Below are 23,765 nucleotides of genomic sequence, written 5' to 3'. Positions count from 1 at the left end.
CTGGAGATTATCACCCTGTTACAGTGTCACTGAGCAAGTAAGACTAGATACTCTGAGCTTTTTCGTCCTTCATAAATTATTTTCTTCAGACTCAGAACCAATCCATTTTCTGTCTTCTTACAGAGTCACGCAAGAATATCTGAGAAGTTACAGCACCAACATTTTTATAGGAAAGCACCATCATTCTTCTCAGGATGACGAATCATCAGGCACTTCACGCACCTCAACATCTTGAATGCTACTTTGACGGTGGTTCTACACGGAAAAGGATTTTTGTGGAGCAGTATGTCACTTTCTGAGCAGACTGCTTCCTGAATGGAAAGCTGGCTGTGTTTCAGCAGAGAATCGATTTCCAAGGAGGAGCCGCCCGGCTCTGCCGCCCCCTGCGGGCCGCGCTCCCCCTCTCCTCTGCACTTCCCAAATTCCAGATTGACAAACGCTTTCCCTCAAAAAACAGTATTTTTTCCTCAAGAGCCAGAAATCCCTAGCTATGCCAAGCACAGATTAGCTTCAGAGGAGCAGCAAAGCTATTGGGTGTTAATGTCCCATTTCTCTCTAAATTATTTCTAATTTGTAAAAATGGTAAAGGTGGTAAGAAAAATTGCACTGACAAGATAAAGGGCCAATCAAAGTTAAAACGCGTTGCTTGTATCTGACTCTATCTCCACTCCGAGCCTCCTCCCAGGGCTCACAGCTGGCAGCTGGGCACACTCACAACTGCAGTAAGAAGCACAGTTCCTCTGTGCCTGCTTGGTACTTTTATATACTTGAGAAGCAAAGGTAAAATCACAAGACTAGAAAAGTTTGTGGAATCAAAGCTCAATTACCTGATATCTAGTGCTCTAGGCTCAGCAGGCATAGGAGGTGACTATTTAGTCACTCAGTGTGGAGACCTATTCGGTGCAGGAGTTACCTTGTGCACTGGTGCTGACACCCCACAGGACAGACCTGACTGCACCACCCTGTGACCTTCCCGTATTCAATTTCCTCCCTCCACCTGCACTGCCCTTCAGCTGCAGCTGCAAATGTCATTTAATGGCATATTGACATGGATGGATGCTGCAGTTTAGACACAGCCTCCTGAGGCTTGGGTAATCCAGCTCTGAGCCATAAGCACCTGCATTCCCTGGAAAAACATTGTGAGGCTTTACAGTAAGAGCTCCCAGGTGAATACAAACATTCATCAAGAGGCGAGGTAAGCAGATATGGCACAAGTTTAAAAAGTTCCTTATTTTGCTCAAAAAAAGCTGAAAGACAGGTGTTGAATGGTAACAGTGCATGCTGACATTTCCTGTGCAATGTCACCAGAGCAGACTGCAGATTCTGCCTGCCTCTCGCTGTAAGTGTGGACACATGGTCAGCAAAAAGTGAAGCCAAATAAAATCCCAGGCACAGAGTACAGATTTCATCCACAAGAAAGAGAAGACCCAGCAGACACCTGGACAGTACAACCAAGACAGGTGTTTTTTGAGTTTTTCCTTACCTATCCTCTGACCAAAATATCCCAAAACTCTGAAATTGCCAGAAAAAGCCAAGTGTCCTAACAGCCACCTATCAAACAGCCACACCTTTCTGTCAGCACCTGGAAACCTGTAATTGCTGTGAATAAACTAATGTTAACTCTGTTTCCCAGACATCTGGTGGCCAGATCTCTTCATCTCTGGCCTGATGCATCTAAGCCATGCACTGGATCTTCCAACTGCATCTGCACTTGTCACTGATGAGTAACTACCACAACTGGGAAGGACAAGAGACCATCAGCCAGGCACTGTGTTGGAAAGCACAACACAGCATAGCACAGTCCTGAGACACTTACCTGCACCTTTACAGGGCTGCTGTGTTGTAAGCAGCTGGTCCAGCAGGGACTCTAATTGGAACCCATTCCATTTAGAAAACCCAATTTCCACGTTTGTAGCATTTTGAGTTGGTTTCTTGCATCCACACAGACCACGGTTTTCCATTGTGACTTGGTAATGCTTAAGTTCACATTTGGGAGGGACATTTTGATCTAAATTATGAATTTGATCTTATCTCTAAAATAGCTGGACACCAGACACAATATGTATTGAAATAGCAAGGCACAGTGGGCTGTGTTTAAAGTACACATAGCCTAATTCAGGAAGCTTCCTTTCTGTGGTTGGCTGATTTTACTGCTTTTACATAGTTTTATTGGACTCATTATTCTTTTTTCCTTTTCACTTTTCATAGCCATTCTACCTGTTACACAATAAACCATTTTCTTGTTCGAAGAAAACCAGATTTGAAACTCCCCATAAAGCAAGGAAATCTATACTTAAGGCTGTTGTTCTGCAGAAAAGTCACTCCACAGAGCCTGCTGGTTACTGCAGAGCCAGACCTTCAATCTCAGATGTGTGCCAGGATCCATCAGAGTGAAGGGAAGATCAAAATCAAATTAATCAGAACTGGATCCTGAGTTGAATCTTTCTTGCTTTCTGTATTTCTTCCTTACTTCCCATTATGCCTTTTGGTAGGGTCCATTCTGGCCAGCCTGCATGCAACCATGATGAAAGGAGTACTTGAAACTAGTGAAAATAGCTTTGTAACCTAACACATGAAGCATTGTTCAGACAGCCCATTCTGCTGAAGAAGTACACAGAAGGCAAAGCAAAACTCAGGTTACCTGTAATGAGTTCCTCCTCTGCACTCACATAGAAGTGTTCCTACAGTTTTCCTACTGACAACTTGTAGAGCTTAAGCTCTCATCCTCCACCTGTGCTCTGAATTCAAGTAAATTTTTTTTATTGCCTGTTCTTCTGCTAATGGCATGAAGCTTCAGGATCTAAATAAAGCAGTAAATTGATATTAGAAGTGGAGAAAAGATCAAATATTCCAGCTTACATAAAACAGTCCCTCAGGTAAGGTTCACTGGCACCAACCATTAAAGGGCTGTCATGCTGCTACTGAGGTAGTGAGGCAAACTAACTACTCCACTTGGCCTTGTCTGCTGAACAGCAGTCCCCTTCTTAAGTCTTTTCTTTCTTACATGTTAAAAGCAAAACCTCTAATACAAAAACCCCTTTCTATTATTTTCTACACCTTTTTTTCAATAGTCCAATGTTCATGAGTAAATTTTGAGATGACAGTGGAATTTCCCTCAATATAACACAGTAGGGTCAGGGGGTTAAACACGTGACATAGTCAGAACCTTCTGCAAAAAAAAGAAGAAATTAGATGTGTTAGAAACCCTGGCAATTTCTAAAGAATGTTGCTCTTTCAGCAAAGTCTTTGAACATTTTGCAATGTTACTTGATAAGTGCAGTTGGCAGAAATTAAGCAGCTGAAATGTGTAGCTCTACTCACAGGATAGGAAGCTTCAGTAAGCTAAAAGAATCAACATTTAATTACTAAAATATGCTGTGTGATCCAGAAAAGGCTTAAAAGCTGAAGCTATTGCACTGTGTAGCTCACTCAGCAAAGTACACAGCTGGTCTGTAAAAAATGAGGAAAACACATGATTCTGGAACAGTTTAGAAAATAACTTATAAATCAGAACAGATTATTTAATCAGGAAAAGGGAAGAATTAAGTTAAGAAGAAAGAGGATAAATTAGAGGAATACACAGATTAATCAACAAGTTACAGTCTTATCAGCAAGAGTTGTGGGGCAAAAACATGCCTGGTGATTGAATAGTAAAAAGCACAGTGATGAATTAAAGTATTTGTATAGTACAGGAGTTTCCTTAAATAAAGTACAGTGCAGGAAAACAAGTACAGGGGACAGTAAGAAGATGACAACTTTTACTCTTTATTTCTTCAGGCACTAACAAGGCACTAACTAATCATATCAACGTCTGAAAGATCTTAATGCTTTCATGAAAAGGGATTCCTTAACTCAGAGGCATTAAAATCCATTATTCTGACAAGTATCTTTAATTTCATTACTTAATGAGTGAGGAATTTATGTAGGACAGAAATATTTTCTTCACTTGTTTAACATTTACATATTTTGCATGGTATAGAAGCTGTCATATAAAGGTCTTGCCAAATGTTGGTAACTTAAAACATAAGAAACCTCTTGTAGAAATAATTTACCTTCTATCTACAAAAACAGACTCAGAAAACCAAGGTCATTAATCCCAAAAAGGACAAAAAGTTAATTGTTCACTATAGATTACTTACACTGAGAGACAAGCATCCACTATAAAAGTCATCAGTTTAGACTTACAGCAAACATGATTTAGCTTGGTCCATTTGTTTAAGAGTACTGTGGAAGAAATTGAAGGTCTCTACAGCTCAGAATTCAAGCCATGGCTCTGCAATACCCTAGAAACTCTGATGTTTATACAAACTCACAGGCAATTACTGTCTAGTAACCATGTTTCTTTACATATACCTCCCTCTTGCTTCCTCTTATGGGCCAAGAGTTTCTTCTGAAATTTATTAAAAAATAATTACATAAAAAAAACCAGGAAAATTCTTCTCAACTAAACTTGGACTAAAGATGAGCTTGAATCAGAGCAAACAGGAGGTGGAGTGAACAAATAAAATAACCATAAGCTATTATAAATTTTGTTTGTGTCAATGAGGATGATTTTACCATCACCATAGTTAACAGGTATCAAGAAACAGAGCTACCAATGCTTGGTGAAGAAATTGAAATGCCCTTTTCAGTGTCTTAAGACTTTTAGTCATATTATTTGAGGAGTCTAAAGAGGAAATACCACTTGCAAATCAAATGAACAAACTAAAGACAAATCCTTTTTTGAAAACACAGGCAGGGAGGAAGGTTTTCTAGGAAGTATCATTGCCAGCAGGAGTCTGCAACAATGTTGATTTCCTCCTTCTAAAACCAAATGAGGAGTCTTCTAGATGTTACACCTGCCACCTGCTTGACAAGTTACAAAGAAAGTAGCTATCCAAAGAGAAGAAAATGCAGAAATTTGTTTATAGCATCATATTTCCTAGATAATTATTTTCTTGTTATGTTTTAAACACATCTTCAATTGTCACATCAAGCTATATGCACAAAGTAGAACTGAGAGCACTGACTATTTATTTTAAGTGAGATTTACTTTTACAGTTTAGTGTAACTGGAGGTAGATGCAATATTAAGTGATTTTTTCCAGTGGTTTGAAATAAGCTATCTAGGAACATTATAGGATAGAGTACTGGGGATTGGAAACAGTTGCTTGAAGTAAAGTCTACATAAACATGCAAATAAAACAACAAATAAATCACAGCAGTTTCTATGGTGATTGTCAGTACAGTGTAGCACAGGTCTTGGATCAAAGGCTGTTTCTGTGATGACAAAACAGTAATGCCAATACTGGAAAAAATTCCATGTATATGCTACTGGAAAACATACAAGATTCAGAGACAGAGTATTACAACTATGCCATTCCTATTATTTCCTGTGTAACTCAAATAATCAAAAGGAAGTTGAAGAGAATTACATGGCAAAGAGTCTGTGTTCTGCTATACAGGAATATACTTCTGACCTTGCAGGCAGGAGTTTTATTTCATGTAACTACAGGAAAATGGACACTGCCCTTGTCAGGACTTTTGCTTTAATCATATCTGCCAGCCTCACTGTCAGAATTGTTAAATTTGTTCTCTGCAGCAGCTTCCTTTGAGGGAATAATGGAAACTCCCAGCAACTTCAGTTCAAAATACTTTTTACAATTCCATGATTACTTGATCAAATCAATAAACAGGTGCTCTCTAGCCTGTAACTGAGGACAAATACTGATAAATAGGCAGGACCTAATTATAGTTTATTAACAAATTTTTGTAGCAATGCCCATTCTTTAGAATTTAGATTTGTAAAGGAGAAAAACCAGTCAGGAATAATAAGAATGGCAAAAAATGTTTTTAGCAAGAAAACAGAGAATGTCTTTAAAATAAAATCTTCAATGCTCATTCTTTTAAATTTCCCACAATGTTTGGTGAATAGATGGATAACCCAAAATACAGATAATTCTATAAACTGAAATATTAATATATATTGGCAGTTATGACCATGCACTGCAATATATCACAAGTAGATGGTCAAGAAGAACTTAGAAAGAAAAATCAGATTACATACTTTCTGTTTCCTTGGTGCAATTTCTTGCCAGCAGCATAAAATTTTCATATCAATTAACAGATTTAAGCATGTACTTAATTCAAAGACTACAAGTAATTTTACTAGAACAAGTGGGACTCCTTAGAAATCTGCAAGATAAGACAGTCCCAATCAGCAGAGCTGTAACATTCTGCCTCTGGCAAAATGGAATTCCTTTCAGGAAATGAAAGACAGCAAGTAATAATTGACATCACTCTCAACCTTCCCTGCTAAGAACAGAAAGCTTCCCAAATGAAGTTTACAGGGAAGTTGAAGCCAAGCCTCTCTCATCATGCAGATATGATGGTCCTTTTAAAGTCAACAGGCAGGATTAACATTTGACCTCTAATATACAGAACACATACAATTAGAGTGGTTTTAAAATGTACTTCGTAGCCCAGGAACTATGAATCTGCTCTGTAATACATGAAATGTATTAATTTCCATTTGTTTTCCTCTTAGTGAAAACTCAAACATAGCATTCAATATAAACTTAAAGATTTTACATATCAAACTGATTTATATAATATTTTAAACTTTACAAAATAGTACTAAAGTAGTCAATAAAAAGATCAAATTTAAAATATTTACATTTTATACAAAATTTCCCCTTACTTACAATTATTAAATAATCTTCAATAGTTTCCCCAATTTTAGGGAAAAGCTTTTAATAACTAAAAACTAATTTTGAATTAATATCAGATGGCTTTTTACTTGAAGAGAATTTTAGCAAAATCCCATTTCCAAAATGAAACATTAACCACTCATTTTCAGTAGCAGTTTTATATAGTTTTATAATGCAATTTTATATATATAATGTTTTATAATGCAATTCTGTTTTCTATAATAAACAGTAGAGATCTAAATATGAAAATGGCACAGTATGGATGGAAATATTATATTCCCAACTCTTAAATCCCTTTATATCATTTAGCTTCTAGAATATCCAGTTTCTTGATCATTTATGTTATTCTTCCAGTATTTTCAAGGAATTGCATCCACTTATTTATACTTTTGTGTCATCATCTTTTGATAAATTATTTCCTGAAGATACTTCACAGAGACTATCACCATCCGTGCTGAAATCATCATCCTCATCGTCATCATCATCAGAATCAGCCAACACTTTACTTGGTGACTTCTTCAGTCTACTAAAACAAAAATACACATATTTGCTATGAAAAAAGCACATCTACACTCAGAACACTTATACAAAACTTTAAACATTGACAGGCAGGATTTACATTTTTTGAAGGATGTCCAAGTGCTCTGGCAGGAGTAATTTATCATGGACTACGTCTTACATGAAGGAAACAAGCACAAGATTAAGTAATCACATTTTTAAGCACCTCTAACTACAGCTGCAGAGAGAGGAAACTGGACTTGGACACTGGGATGTTCACAGATGGCCAAGGAAAACTAACACAGGATGACTGTACCTCTCAGCTATTAGGGAAATTTTTACTGCTACAAATGGTAAAAGTGTCAAGTCCCACCACTTTTTTCCACTTTATATTCCTTGCCTCAATGACTTTATTCAGTAGGCACATCTTGGAAAGAAGGCTGGGACACCTAGAGAGTTTCACAGGTCTGTGTCAAACTGTGTGTGCTGATGATAAACTTGTAGAGGAAGGCCTCAGTTTATGGACTACAGGAGCAAGTGGTCAAATGTGTGAGAAGTGGTGTGATACAGAACTGGAAGGTCTGACAAGTCATCCTACCTTAATTCTTTTTTTGCTGTGTTAAGCTGTCCTTGCAATTGTTCATTTATGTCTAGTTGCTCTTCAAGTTCTCTCTGAAGTTTCTTTTTAGCATTTTCCAGTCTGTCTATTTCTTCTTCAGCTTCTTCAACTTGACGTTTCATTGCTTTCAAACGCAAACTCAACTGCAATATTTACATGTCATCTGATTAGAGGACTATTTTAACAAAGGAATTTTATTCTTCCAGCATCTATGAGAGGGAGAATAAAGACAATACTTTGCCAGTACAGTGACACTGTAATCCTCTGCTTCAGAATTATTTGAAAGTCAGCATTAGACTTTAAGAAAAATAATGTGATATGGTTTTTTTACAAAGAAAAAACAGCAATGAGCAAAGAGAGCTTTGGTAGAGTAAGACAGTATTATGTGAAAGCAAGAGCTGGTTATCAATTACAACAGTAGAGTTATAAGCGTGTCTAAGTTAATCAACTTTATCAGACAGATGCTATAAATACATTCCAAAAACCCAGAGGATTTTTTAAGATCATTCTTGTAATGGATATCTGCAATTTGAAACATACTGTTGATTTTCCAAGCAGAATATTAACTGTTGACTCATGTGCTGACACAAACCATGTTTTAATCAACAAACACGACAGTAATGGCAGAACACATTATTATTAGAACATCAGTGTGTGTTCAGCAGTGTGTTCAGTGTGTGTATAGACTTACAGCCTATATTTAACAGTAAACACCTTTTTTCTTTAAACAAAATTTTATGGTGGCAAAACAGAATATATTACTTGTTGGTGAATTTATAGGATCAATTACTGCTGTTATTTGCTTTATTTCTTAAATTAGCATTGCTTCTGTACCTGCTTTCTTTTCATGATTTTCAAAATTAATAATAATTTAGTACTAGACAAAAGCACATGATGGATTGGCAGCTGCAAATATCACAAAATGGGAGTTCATAACAGAGTAATCAGAATCTACCTCCATTCATCTTGTATCTTTTATACATGATGGTTTATACTAGTAGGATTAATATCAGATATTTGCATATTATTCTTTCCCTCTACCTGGTCCTTCTGATCAGTCAATGACAGATGTTCATCATCTACTTGCAACATTAACTCCTTCACTTTTCTCTCAAGTCTGCGGTTACTTAGTTGGAAATTGACTCTATCCCTAGGAAAAAAACAAAACAAAAGACAAATTTGTGAAACAGGAACTGAAATAGTCCCAATCCTGATAATTTAACTCCTTAATAATTTTCTAAGAATTAAGTAAATACTTACACTCCTTGCTACGATTTACTGCTTCCATGCAACACACTGAGAAATTTGTTCATAAGCAGAAATTACTAAGAATTTCTTCTGTCAGCCCAATGACATTTAGCAACAAAAATACACTCCTCCAAGATTAAACAAAAAGTGAACATGAAAGTGGATGTCTCATAGTACAGCTAATATTTCTAAGCCTGTTCCTGATATTAGACTTTTATAAAGTAAGGAGCTATGGTACTATGTTACACTGTGCCCATTTTTAAATTTTAAGACAAATTTCTACTGTACTTGCAGTCAAAAAGAAAATTTGCATAACTTTTATGAAACAGTAACCATTTTAATTTGGTGAAAGAAATCTTGGTGATCGGATCTTGGAAATCTTTTGGTGAAAGAAAGTTAATTTTAATAGCGTTTTAATATTAACAAGAGGTCATAATAACAAACATAAATGTGCATGTTTTAATCTTAACATAAGTGGTTTTACCTCTCTTCATTTGCAAGCCTTTCTTCCAGCTCTGTGATCCTTGCCTCCATCTGAGCAACAAGTCCCTCCTTGCTGGATCGATAAGAACCCTCCAGGTGAAGGATTCTGCTCTTCAAGTCCTTGTTCTGCAGTTGGAACACACTTGGTTAATACACACTCACTCAGATTGACCAATACCACCTCAACACCAATTTCAAGTCTCCAGGAAAACATATTTCAGTATGTACAGTGATCAGTAAACTATTTAGTGAGCATGGAAAGTCACTTGAGATTTTACAGTTTGCAACAAACAACTTTTCTACTACTGTGGCTTATTGAAAAGAATTTATTGTTCAGCTTCAGTTAAAGTTTTAGGATTAAATGAACCATTCAACCTCAGATAGTTGCAAGGCCCTTCTAGCAGTACTTTTTAATATGCCAGGTTTTTTTTCAAATACTCTGTCAGATCTGTCTCATGGTCCACCCAATTATTTTGCAAATTCTGTGGTTTTGCCCTGTAAATCACTGGTGTATGGCAAGTAGAAAAAGAAATTATTTACATCCAATACCACTTACTTTATCAAAGCTATTACTGGGGTGTCCTTCTGCCTTTCTTAACTCTCTGATGCTACTCCTACTACAAAAAGAGCTTGAAAAAGATTTGTGAAAGGGGACTTTTTGCTAAGATTTACAGTTATATTTTTCTGAGACTAGGTAATATAGGTTTTCAATGGGGACCTAGTCAAAGAGTTGACAGGAAAAAAAAGAAACCCCAACAAATAAAGAGTTATATGATGAACAGAAAAATACAGCTCTTTGTTGCAGAAATTCAAAGCACGATCCCAGGTCTCAAACAGAAAAAAGGACAATGTCAGGAAGATCAGAACTAAAGTATATGAACATACATAGTATGTACCAGTAGGCAGCACTCTTTTTTCTCAAATAATTAAGATGAGATCAATGTCACATAATTGAAGGCACTTAATTAGGTGTGTTGTACTAACATGTTCTCTAAATTCCCATTACAATCTGTTGTATGTTGTTGAGTTTTTAAATAATACTATGACTTGTTGAGATAACTTTCCTCTGGATCTCACCTAAGGGCTATGATAAGTAATCTTGCTGTCAAAGACCACTGAACTGCAGAAAAATTGTTTACTACTACAGGAGAAAACACTCAATTAAAATCACAATTACTTGAAATATCTTCAACAGTGTTCCTGTTAAGCCTTGGCAGAACAGCTCCTCTGAAAGTGGTAATTTATAACCAGACATAACTACCTGTCTTTCCAATGAAATCTTGTCACACTCCAAGTCTTGCTTTATAGCTCTTTCCTGAAGTAGCTCTGTCCTCATTTGTTCAATCTATTAGAGAAAGAAGACAGAAATTTTAATAAGAGGCTTAAATAATATTTATCTACATGATACCATGTGTATGTATATATATATATATATATATATATATATAAACTACATATACTTATGCAATAAGCAATATGTTCCTTATCAGAACTCAAGACACATATGTGATTTCAGATGAGCTTTACAGCTACAATCTTGGACAAAAATTTGTGCTTCAGGAAGTCCATGTTATTGCCAGTATTCATTCTAGGCATTTCACACCCACATTGGATATTGTTGATGTTTACCATATACATTCTGTAGCAACTGAACTCTAAGCTGTTGTATGAGACACATCATGTGGCCTGACACTATTCTGGAACATCACATCCATCTTCAAACGTCTTTTCCATTTGTTTTATTCATACTTAAGTGTGAACCTCTCAAAGAGTACCTTACTATTAAACTGCTGACTAGTCTAAGTAAAGTTTCTCTTTATTAAACACAAGATGGCACCTGCAGACAAGTGCATAGAACTTGGTGAAACACTCCACAGAGGATTGCAGTTTTCTGTATGTACAGGAGTAGTAAAAGTTCTTTTTCAACAGACTCTGCTGCATGATGGATACAAACATTGCTCCCCTCCCTCCAGTCAACTTTCTGTCTGTTGTACTGGAGGGCACCAACTTCTAGATTTGGAGAGGAGGTGGGTTTTGCTTGTTTTGTTGAAAAACAACTTTTTCTACAGTTTCTGTTAATATTTCCATTCCGTATTCAACAAGAAAGATATATTCTCCATGTGTAAATATGATAAAAAGCTACCTAATCAATACAGACTCAAGATAAGAATGTAGAATTATACCTCACTATTGGACTTGATTGGAAAAAAAATTGAGCTCAAAGAAAAATTCTAAACTGCCTAACAGCTGCTATTGAAACTTTGGTGCTAAAGAATGAAGTTTGTAAGGCTACTGAAATACTTATCTTGCTTCCAATCTTTCTGAGACTCCCCTCAAATCTCTAAAAATGCTTTTACAGGCACACTGAATGTTACCACAGCATTTGTGGTTTACACTGCACAGGGCTTATTATGATAGATATCATCTGGGGAAAACACTGAATACCTGTATGAATTACTGCAAAAAACAAAACTGATAAAGATTTCAGTGGCCACAGCATTCCTCCCTGCTTTACATCAGTTACATATGAACCTGTATAAACACACCACCCCAGTTATGCAACTCTCAGTTACAGATTTATCTCAGTAAAGGTCTTTCAAAAGTAACTGGGAATTCTTGCATAAAAAAATCCAAAAGCAATGTTAAGAATGTGAAGGTTAAACAAGTACAGCAGATGAAAATTTACCCTAGGCCTTATTTTTTAACCACAACATAATATTAAAAGATAAATTTTTAGTTAATCATGGTTAAAGGAAGTAATTTGCACTGTTTCTGGAGCTTGGAAATTGATATATGAATACAAATAATGGCAGCATTGCATGCACTTGCATATGTTATGTCACAGGATGGGGACAGAAGACTAAAAGGCATTCCTGAAAACTAAGGTCATAACAGCTCCTAGAACACCAATGGCAGCACATGGCTGTGTTCTCAACAGCTGGGTAATTTCTTAAAAGCTCTCATTGTCACATGGAAGCCTAATAATAACATTTTATACATTATATAGTAAAATATTATAAAGTAAAGTATTATTTTATAGACACAAATTAAAATCATTTGTACAATAGCTGCATTTATTAATGAAATATATGAAAAAAGTTATAATATGAGGGATTACATAGAATTTATTCTGCTATAATTGCTTTAGCAAGACAGACCCATGAAAAATACAGCTAAATTTGTGGTAAAATGAAAGACTAATTAAAAATGTAGCTGTTAACTGAAGAAAGGGGTTTTGTTTTATGTAGGAACTTGCTTAATGGACCACTCTGTGGTTCCACTGTGCTCTTACTGTGCTCAGAGGCTGTAACAAATTTGTGCTGTCTTCCCAAGATTCAAACTAAGGAATTATTTAGAGGACAATTATTATATTTCCACGATGACTGCTGCTGTTTTTGGACACCTCTTGGTAAAAGCAACCTCACAGAAATGTAGTGGGAGAGAGAGAGAAAGAGCTACATCTGATCAGGGGCAGAAAGCTATGTGCAAATATTTACAAGAGCTTGTTGAAAGAAAAGGGCAGCAGATACAGTTCTTGCTGGAGGAGAGATAAATTGTTTCATCCTCTTATATTTTTCAACAGTAAACACAAAACTAGTATGCACAAAGAGAAAAGCAGTTGCCTGCTAGAATGTGCTTGAAGTTCCAGTTATTTCACAACAGTAAAATGTACCAGTTTCATGGCCAAACTCTATGTTACTGCCCTGTGGGACTTCATGTTCCATGTTCTACCTTTCCTATGTCTAATATACTATAATTGCATTAAAAGAATAAACAATTTCTGCAGCTTAAGGCAACACTTACCACAGCAGGATTTGAAGAATGCTAACAAGAATTGAGAAAAGCAACTGTATCAGATTTTATAAAGCTCTTTCATTTTGTGCCAGCTTTAGGATTAAGAGCAGCTGTTGAATTCATGACAGTGAAAGCAATTTTATTTCTTATAATAATTTAGATGCCCTCAGTATTTTTCACCATCTCACAGGTTTGCAGCCTATGTTTCTTGTTAATTCCTAAGTAGTGTGTATATACATATACACACATATATATATATGCCTTAGACAATTCCCAAGTATGTGACCAAAAAACCCAATGGTTAATCAAGTACAAAGCTAAAGCTAAACAAATCCTTTTGATGCCTCAAAAATGAAAAACAATCTTCATATCCAGACTTCATTCCTTTGCTTCCCATAGCCAGTGCCAGCTAAAGAGCTCTCCATTGGGAACACTTTATCAAAAGGAAGTGAATAATGCAGGTCAGTACAATTTCATCCTTATCTATTTATTCTAAAATTGTCATGAAAACTAATAAGTCAATTTTTCACCCTTATTGGAAACAGCAAGTCAATAGACTCTTGCTTGCATTTTCACAGAACACAAGAATTGATGAGGGTACCATAAGGATTTTTCAATGATATTTGCAAACTCAGTATGACAAGAGATGCTTCATTTCACTTGCCCATAAGAAAAAAAAAAAACACTTATTAAAATATATCCTGTCCCTGCTCCCTTTAGACTCAAAGAGCAGCTGAGGGCTATAGCTTTCCATGTGTGTCAGTGTTAGTGTGGTTTGAGCATTTTGGTCTTTCTAGAGTGACTAATACATTATCACTTAAAAACTGATAGCATATGACCCACTTTTCCCCAATTTTTTTTTCTGTTTCCACTCAGCTGTGGTACTTGAGAATAAGGCAAGAGGAGATGAGAACAGTGTGTCATGCAGCCATTCAGATTCAAAAGAGGGTTTAAATTAAAAAAGAATAACATTTCATGGCAAGTGGAATGTGAACTATTAGTCTTGCCAATATTTGTTCAAACATTCAGCTTTATGTAAAATAGAACCAGTTGTTTAAATTTGTTTTTACTGGAAATTTCAGTATTATAGTTCATTATCAGTATGTTAAAATAACATATTTATAATAATAGTTTTTAAAATGTAGAGGAATACAGACATTACCAAAATAAATCCATTATAATTTCTCATGTCATTATAAATGCTTAGCAGACCCTGAAATACTCTTTAGTAATTTCACTACTTAGTCATTCTGGCATAAAATCAAAACAAAGCAACCTTTATAACTCATGTGTGAAATGAGAAATTCCAGACCTCAAAATAAACACGTCTTTTACCCATTATGTAACATTTTAGTCACCAAACTGTATTTTAGGTTTCCATTCAGTTAGCAAATTAACTTTCATAGAAGCTATGACTAAAGTACTTTTATCCCAGGTTTACAACACAAGCAGACTCCACTATTAAAGGCTTCCTGATTTAACAACAGCATGACCCCACATTATTATAGGTCCTTTACATTCTATTTCACCCACTGACTGGGAGTCTGCACAACATCAATGGAACAATAGCAGAAAGTCTTTATTACAATCAAATAGAATCTCAGTAACCTGAGTTCAAACAAAATCATAATGGTGCCTTGGTGCTTCAAGGATGCATGAGAGAAAGCTGAGCTCTACCTCCAGCTGTCTCAGTGGAACACACAATTTCATTGAACAGACACAAAAACTAACTTTTACTTTCTGTTCTCCCTCTGAAGCTACAGCTATTCAAAAGAATGTTAGTAGTTCTTTTTTTTTTTTTTTTAATGGAGAGAGAGAAATGAGAACAGAACAGATTGTTGTGGGTACCTCAATGCTAATTGTCCCCTGAGCTTCTAGGAAATTACTATGAGCTGTAGTACTTCATGCAGAGTTACAGCAGCAGATGTGCTGTAATGAGTTATGCATCAGTTTCACATCTTTCAAAAAGCAAAAATAGGGCAAAGAACATTATCTAGGCCATGATATTCCAAGACAGCCACATCACTGTATTTCTATCCATTAACTATTGCATTTGCATGATCCTGACTACTCAGCCATGAATGTCTGGCTACTTTTGCAGTAATCAGGCCCTATACTGTATTTTACCAGCTTATTATAAATCTTTGTCATAGGACTATAATTTCTTACGTCAGTTCTTTCAGAAATCTTGAATAATATTATTAAGGCCCCTGTCTTCAAACCAATGAACTCCTAATTCTCCAAAGACTCAATAATTTCCAACTCAATGGTCTCATTTCCAACAGAAAATTCATTCCAATTCCCCCACCTCCACAATCACATTACTGAAAACAGAGGTAAAATTCCTTTATGTATGTTCCTTTATTTGAGAGGGCATACATGGATTCCTTTTTATCTTGACTAAGGCCTTATCATACAGTCTCCACAACTTCTTCCCTCTACTTATACAGACAAAAATCTTTTCATTACTCATTTGAGGTACCATGATAGGTCTCACTTAGCTTGGCAAATATTACTTTATCTTTACATTTTCTGCCCCACGAGACACAACCTCATTAAAAAATCCTTCTTTCCCTCTTTCTGGGCTATCAACTTAAATTACACTTCTGGAACAAAAGACTGATGTTTTTATGTGGAAAATACTTTCCAATTGTCTTTATATATCTTCGATATATCTTAATCAATTTTTACACTTGTAATGAAAATAAAGCCTTCTCTCTGTTGAAACTGGCTAGCATCCTTAGTTCAGCTAATTTCATTAAATTATTCCATGATTTCGTAAAGCTCCTCTTCTTCCTTCTTTGAAATTAAGAGTCTATTATACTGAATTACATTTTAGCATGATTAAAATTGTGATCTTTCAATATGAGAGACTGTTCACAACAGGCTCACTGGTCTTCAGTTTTTACATGCATCCTGTGTCTGTTTTCCAGTTAGAACAACAGGAAAAAAATGGTCTGTGATGATGTAGCGGGAGCCTATTTAATCATGTTTATGAACCTTGGATTTTTTGGATTTACATGCTCTGCTCAAGTATAGCACATAAATCCTGTTGCTAATCATCATTTAGTTGATCAATATTGATTGTGATCCTAATAACACTTTTTCATAGAATCATTAAACAAAAGCTGGAAAACTTGCTCAAGTACCTGTTCTCTGCACCTGCTGATCCTTTCAGACAACAAATCCGAATTATTCTTTTCTTCATCAAGCTCAAGTTCCAGGTGAGACAACTTGTCCTAAGTGGAACAAAGAAAAGCAACATCAACATGCTACTTTCCATCCTCTTCAGATTGCTATCAGGGCATTCTTCTTTAAACTTCAAGTACTCAAAGTGTCTGAAAGACTAAGCTTGGAAACTGAAACGCCTCTTAAAAAACACAGCAAAAGAGATGGCAGGTAGATAAGCCTCTAGAGTGAATTTGACAAAAGTAAAATAAATGTTTTGTTTCCTTTTCTTAATCACTCCCAACAATTTCAAGAGAGAAACTCTGTAATATTTCTTGGGACTTTGAGTGCCTGCATTACATTAAACATTTGGAAGACAAGTTTCTTTTTATCTGAGTACAAGAGCATAGAGATGTTTGTTCATGAAAGCCAAATGACAGCCTAGATGAACTGAACAGTTATGAAGCCCTGTAACAAGTTAAGAGTAACAGTGTTATTCAGAATCCTGAAATGAACTGATACAAAATGAACTGATACAAAAGAGCTTACACTTCTAAATACTTTTGAAGTTCTGAATGATATGCCTAGAAATGAAAATCATGCAAATTTGCATAAGTTCTAGATAAAATTAATTTCAAAGAAATTAATTACAATTATGAGAGAAAATTCTAATTTAGACATATCATGTTAGAACAGATATGCTAACAAATCACCTTTAAAATACACCACACTAATTCCTGCAGTAATGCTACAAGGATTTTCAACAACACAAAGCTATTTCAATTTCTTCCAACTAGAATCCATGCAAAATAGCAAAATTATTTTCAAAAAAGGAACAAACCCTTAAGAATTTTTTTACCTCCATTAGTTTGATTTGTCTTGCCCGATCGTCCTTTAAGTGGTTTTTGGCTTCCAGTTCATACTCCAGGCTTCTCACAGTCTGTTCCAGTAACTGAGTTTTTGTTATTGCCTCATCCTGGGCTCTCTGGTGGTCCCTCAGGTTTTCTTCCATCATCCGCATCTGAAGTGATAAAATCATGGGAATACTTCACACTGCACTTGCTACAAACAAGGGATGGCAGCAAAGGGGACTTGCTGCAAACACACAGCTCTGGAAGCATGACAGGAATTCCACTGAGTTACTGGCTTTTCACAGTGATTTTTGCTTTATCCACAAGGTGGCACCAAGAAAATAAACTTGGATTATGAGCTATAATGAGATGCTTCATGCTACATGTTTTACACTGATAATTATCCATGGTGTGGTTTTTAAAATTTATTTTCCTCTAAGACATAATTTTCATAATTTGCTAAATGGTTTTATCTTTGGAACTTTTCCTTTCCTTTTCAGACTCCCAATACTTTAGCTTTTAAATAACTACATAGTTTATATGTCTGATGCACTTTGACAACAGCATTTTACCAATGACATGATTGCAGATATATATATATATATATATATATATATATATATATGTATATGAGAGTATTAGGTACCATGGGGCCACCTGATGAGGACAAAACAACTGCATGTCCTCAATAATATTATCCAAAAAAACCCTTCATGGTACTTTATATATATATATATAAAATAAGTCAGAGGGGTTTTAGGTGAAATTCCTTGTGTGTGCAACTTAACTTGTAACACATATATAATATAGGATGAAAGATTTTTTCTTAAACTTATGAGTCATTACCTCATCTTGCATTCTTATGTTCATCAGGCGTGATTTTTCTACCTCAATGTTTTTCTCCTTCAATTGTCTCTGCAGATCTCCAAATTCCCTGCGATTTTTCTCCTTGTATTCATCAAGCTGGTTCTGAAGCTCCAGAGTTGATGCTTTTGAAATTTCCACCATTTCAGACATCTGGGCAAAAGGTACATATAGAAAAGGTTCTGTAGTGTTTAATACAACTATTTTATTTTATTATTACAAATTATTTCCCCCCTCAGCTTCAGTATTCAGCTCAGTATTTTCAGAAAGAAAATTTATCAAACATTCCCAAATAAATTAATTTCTATGCAGAAGTGGGAAAACACAAAACAGTAGAGTTAATTTCTAATAGCATGTGTGGCAAGACTATTCTCTTTCTGTCTGTCAGCAGTTCTTCCAGCTGAGTGACACGATGAACTGCACAGTCACACTTCAGTATGTCAGTATTAGCTGTACAGTTTACACACAGATGGCACAATAAATCTGATGCAGAAATTTTGAGAATCAGCTGTGAAATTCTGAAATATCACTGTACTGTATATGAGAACTGAACTGGGATCTGGTTTATGCAGAACTGGTTTACAATGCCATTTTGTGATAATGGTGCTACAATCATCATTCCAGCCCTGAAAGCTTTTAGTAAGAGCCTCTAGACTAGATAAAATAATACTAAACTTTACATTTTACTTTCTTTCACACATTTAAAAATATATTTTTACAATTTGCCAGTTCATTTACTTCTACTGTTAAATATTCAGATCCCTGATCCTCTTGGGGGTGAACTCATACCTCCTCCTGTAACTTCTCAACAGTCTTGTTCAGTTGCAATCGTTCATTCTCCATTTCATTCTTTATCTGCTTTAACTGCTCCTTCTGCTGAGTTTCATCTTTTAATTGCTGACTTAACTGCTGTCGCTCCTGTGAAATGCAACGGATGTTCTCCTGCAGTACATTCAAAAATACATATAATGAAATGTAGGCCATCTTTTCTAATGCCTTAAAGGTATGTTACTTAACACAGCAATACCACAGTAATACAGCAGCTGCTGTAAAATTAAGACAAATTTCATGTTTTACAGTTTGCTGGCTAGTGTAGGACAAACTGATATGCCATGCTAGAAACAACTGAATGTCCATTTATGCCTCTTCTCTCAACTCAAGTATTAAAACCACAATGCAATGGGAATGTTGCTACCAAGTACCCAAATGCTGCAATTCCCTCAGGGTCTTCCCCTTCAGTACATTATACTGAATTTCAGTATTTGAAATCTGGATGTCCTATAGGACAGCTTCAATGGACAAGTTAGGTATAATCCCTAATCTGAGTGCCCTTCATGTGCAAAAATCCTTGAGCACTTTTCAGTGGAATTGGCTGGCCTGTCACACTGTAACTGCAAGTCAGGCAAACAGCCTGTCAGTTGCCAATTTACAACCAATCATTAGTGGCAATTAATTACTTTGTGAAGAAGCTAAAGTGTTATTATATGAAAAGAGAACAAAATAGGAGAAATGAAAAGGAGTCATTTGTTTTCACATTAACCTAAAAGAGTATTCTGGAATTTCTCTATTTTTTTCAAACAATACTAGTTCAACGTTCTCCTTACAAAATTAGTAATTCATCTCAGATGATAACTGAAAATTAAGAACCTATTTCAACTTACAATGCTCAACAATGCTAATTCTAGATGTCTACCATTATCTACCACAATGAAAAGACAAACTTCCTATTTTTCCACCCATTGAAAGGATCCCATGTTCTGATTGTTACATTTAAAACACAGATTACACAGATGCCATCCATAATGTTGGCATAATTATTAGTTTTTAAGATATCACAGTACAGTATATGCTATGGTTAAAGGGCATAATAATTAGGTCATTTACTTTCTCAATGGTACAAAAATGTTGAGGTGCATTTCATTTCCTGAAACATTGCCTTGCATAGAGGTGGCTACACTAAAACAGAGATTAGAACACAACACAAAATGCTACAAAAATACTCCTCACTTGAGCACCCATGAACAAAACTTCAGTATAGAGGATGATTTTAGATGAAAGCACTAATGCAAATTGACTATTACAATTAAGTGTATACCAGCTTTAACATTTCTGACTAGAAATCCAGAATGGAGGAGGAATAGACTTGGCTGCTTCCAGTAACTGTTACAGTTCTATTAGCATTGGCATTGTCTTTCTTATACTAGACCACCATTGCATGTAACTTGTGTTATGTAAAAAAGCAAGATGGGACAGTCAGGAATTACATTTCCACTGGGATACACATTATTACAGTGCCAGAGTTTGTCGTCTAAACTGTCAATGATAACACAAGGCCAAATCAACCTACTGCACAGTGTTATTCATTAGAACAACTCTAAAGACAGAAAGGCTGAATTGTTCTAAACAAAAGGCCTGCTGATTACATCCTGAGCTCTCTTAGTGCTCATATCCGGTGGACAAGAGTGTAAAATTGGAAAGAGGATTAATTTAGTGTGCCAGAATTTAGACATAAGTTGTGAATAAAATGTCAAGACAGACTCTCCAGTCACCTTCCCTAGAATTTTTTCATTTGGAGACCCTGCTTGGAGGCAGCATTATTTGGCAGGATGCCCTGAAGGATGCATAAACAGAAAAAGAAAAAGAACACACTTTTCAAACATCTTGACCCAAAGCTAATCAAGATGCAGGAGATGTGTATGGTGCATTGATCCATGTTACACAGCAAGGTCAAGTCAGACTGTGACAGAAGGGAGTTCTTAGGGGAGTGTGTTCAATGCAAGCCAGTGATGAGCAGTGCACCCCTACAGGCAATGTGCAGACTACCAGTGAGGAGAATCAGTGATGGAGAGCAGGTAAACAGAATAAAAAATAAAAAAAAAAGACAACCCAAAACCAAGCCTGACCAAAAGCCTCAGATGAAATACTTTATTATTCATGAAGTTACAAGAAATATCAGCTTAAAGGCATCATTTTGTGGAAACAAAACTCACCTATATTGTTAAAACCTTATATTCTTGAAGCATATTTAATTTTAAAGACATAAAAGTATTTCTTGCTGCAGTTGTTTTTTTTTTTTACTATAATTAACTGAACCATGAGAACATATCATAGTTTTCATAGTTATCATAGTTTTTCCTTGGCTTTTAATCCACTTAGAGACAAGATTCATATTCAGATTTTCAGAAGAGAAATGCAAAATTTATGTTGAAGACAACAGGGGAAAACATCTATTCAACTAAAAAAGTGGCACCAGCAATTTACATGTACCTCACTTTTGATTCCAATGTGTTTGATAGAATCCTTTGAAATTTTAGCTTCTAGAAGTAATACCAAGAGAATTCTAAACTGATACAGTTGAAATCAATCCTTCTTAGGTTCATGTAAAAGGTGAATCACAGAGAAGAAAAATTAGGTTTGTAGCTTTTGCAGACACAAATATAAGATCAATAAGAACAGTTTCAAGATTTATATACATTTCTCCCTTGTTACTAAATAGATCTGAATTTTCACACCACCTGAATCACCCAACCTTGACTCACACACAACACTGCCAACATCTCTCTCCACTGCTCTGAGGTAGATGGATTCTCCACATGTTTAATTTCTGGGCTAACCTGAGTGAAAGCATAACCTTTCCTGGACACTGGGTGGACTAAAGAGCAAGGTGGAAATAGGACTTCATTCAGAATTTAAGAGGCTGCAAATCCTAGTGATACATGTTAAACATCTCTGGTTTTGGGATTAAATATTCCAGTTCCATACAACATTTACAAATAAGACAGGCTCATAAAAATAGAGAAGCAAACATCCTGATATTTGTCCATTAACAATATTTTTGTTTATATTCAAGTACAGCTTTTTATTCTTTTACTTGTAAATATCCTCATGAGTTACATGATCATTGAAAAGAATAGATTTATGAAACCTTAGGAAGTTTATTTGGGAATTCATTTCCCCGAAATTTTGCTAGATCCAAGGAAATAGGAAAAAAAAATCAAGAAACCTATTTTAATTTGATGATGCTGTGGTTTCAATACACATCTAAACACTGAAGTGAGGTCTAAATTTTAAAGCAAAGTGTACTTCAAAAAGTATCCAAATTTTTCTTGTTCTTACCTGCATATCTTCTAGCTGGCTTTCCAAAGCTTCTTTTAACACTAACAGTTCTTTTCCCTCTTTTTCAGCATGTTTCAAAGCTTCTTCTAATTGTTGCTTCTCTTCCTGCAATGATGAAATTCAATACATTCAGAAACAGTATCCAGGACTTTAATCTGACAAGTAAACTGAGCTGTAAAGTCTCTTCTGTAAAGTTTGGCCTATCACTGATTTCTCCAGCCCAAGGTGTGACTTGGCTATACTCTGGTTTTCAATGGGAAAATTTTACCTACACCTGTCAGCAAACTGCTTCTTGACAACCTGCTGGTTTTCCTTCTCCTTTCCTATGGCATTGGCCATACTCCTCTTGGTCAGTTTTTATTCTACAATGAATCCATTGCAAAGAGGAAGACTATTTAAGGGGCTTGTTTTCTTAACTTACCTCATATGTCTTTAATTTTTCCTTCACTGAATTTTCTTCTCCTTTCATATTATCAATTTGTTTGTGCAGCTCCTCAATTTTCCTCTCTAGCTCAGTAAGTGTTCTCTTCAGTCGTTCATTTTCCTCAGTCAGCTCTTTGACTTTATTTTCTATACTATTTTGCTCCTCTTGTGCAGCTTTTTTTTCACTTGCAAGGACAGCAGCACTCTATTGAAAACAAATTATGTTATGCTTAAAAAGAAAAAGAATTGGTGCTGTTTTCTAACAGGAGTTCCACAAGGCATCACAGCAAATACAGCCAGGATATAGCATTAGAATATCAACAGAGACTTTAATATTTAGCATTTCTTCTCCTTGGGCATATCAACAGAAAAATTAATATATGACACCTGAACAGTCTTATGCTCATCATCTCATATTTACACCTTAACATCTTCCTCTTCATTGCCCTAAAATATTTCATTACCAAAGCCCACTGTCAGGTAATTCCAAGTAACCTAAAAAATTCAACAAATAGGCAAAGCCATATGGACCTTCAAGTAACAATGTATTTATGAAGAGCATCTTCCACAGCAACACAAAATTTAGGCAGCTTCACTCCACTGATGATTCCAAGCACTAACATGCAACACACTACATTCACACAACTATTGCTGGGGCTGCAGAGTAAATGACAGATAATATAAAGAGATCTTGACACTAAATAAACAGTGGTGGTTTGACTTGTATTGAATACCGAGTTCAACTTGTATTCAGATACACTTTTTCAGAAACTTAAATTCATAGATAGCACAACAAACGAATTATAATCATGAACAGCGCATCACAACTTGTGATTGTTGTTCCTGATCTTCCCCTCTCCTTATCCAAAAGGAATAAGAAAAGTTATATAAAAGGCTGTTTACAAAGAGTGCCCTCACTAGACTGTTTTCTAGCAAGCAACAGCTTTAAAATCATGCAAATTAGATAAAGCAGTAACTCGGAAAACACTCAGACTGTCTACAGGGTCAATGA

The 23,765-nt window shown here is 35.6% G+C and overlaps 1 protein-coding gene across 2 annotated transcripts in view; it reads right to left on the bottom strand.

The window, feature by feature from the left end:
- Positions 1 to 4,977: 4,977 nt before the first annotated feature.
- Positions 4,978 to 23,765, bottom strand: part of CGNL1 (cingulin like 1) — a 52,347-nt gene continuing 33,559 nt past the window's right edge. The window contains exons 9-19 of one of the 2 annotated variants that reach the window (XM_079318083.1): positions 22,752 to 22,958; positions 22,331 to 22,435; positions 19,004 to 19,156; positions 18,197 to 18,367; positions 17,359 to 17,520; positions 16,481 to 16,570; positions 10,798 to 10,881; positions 9,538 to 9,662; positions 8,847 to 8,955; positions 7,785 to 7,948; positions 4,978 to 7,214 (exon numbers count right to left, since the gene is read on the bottom strand). In XM_079318083.1, coding sequence (XP_079174209.1) covers positions 7,070 to 7,214; positions 7,785 to 7,948; positions 8,847 to 8,955; positions 9,538 to 9,662; positions 10,798 to 10,881; positions 16,481 to 16,570; positions 17,359 to 17,520; positions 18,197 to 18,367; positions 19,004 to 19,156; positions 22,331 to 22,435; positions 22,752 to 22,958 — 1,515 coding nt within the window. In that variant the 3' untranslated portion in view covers positions 4,978 to 7,069. The remainder of the gene's footprint in view (positions 7,215 to 7,784; positions 7,949 to 8,846; positions 8,956 to 9,537; positions 9,663 to 10,797; positions 10,882 to 16,480; positions 16,571 to 17,358; positions 17,521 to 18,196; positions 18,368 to 19,003; positions 19,157 to 22,330; positions 22,436 to 22,751; positions 22,959 to 23,765) is intronic. The other variant, XM_079318084.1, reaches the window with a different exon arrangement.

Source organism: Erithacus rubecula (assembly GCF_903797595.1).
Source record: "Erithacus rubecula genome assembly, chromosome: 14".
NCBI classification, from domain to species: Eukaryota; Metazoa; Chordata; class Aves; order Passeriformes; family Muscicapidae; genus Erithacus; species Erithacus rubecula.
This window is presented reverse-complemented; position numbering and strand designations above follow the sequence as displayed.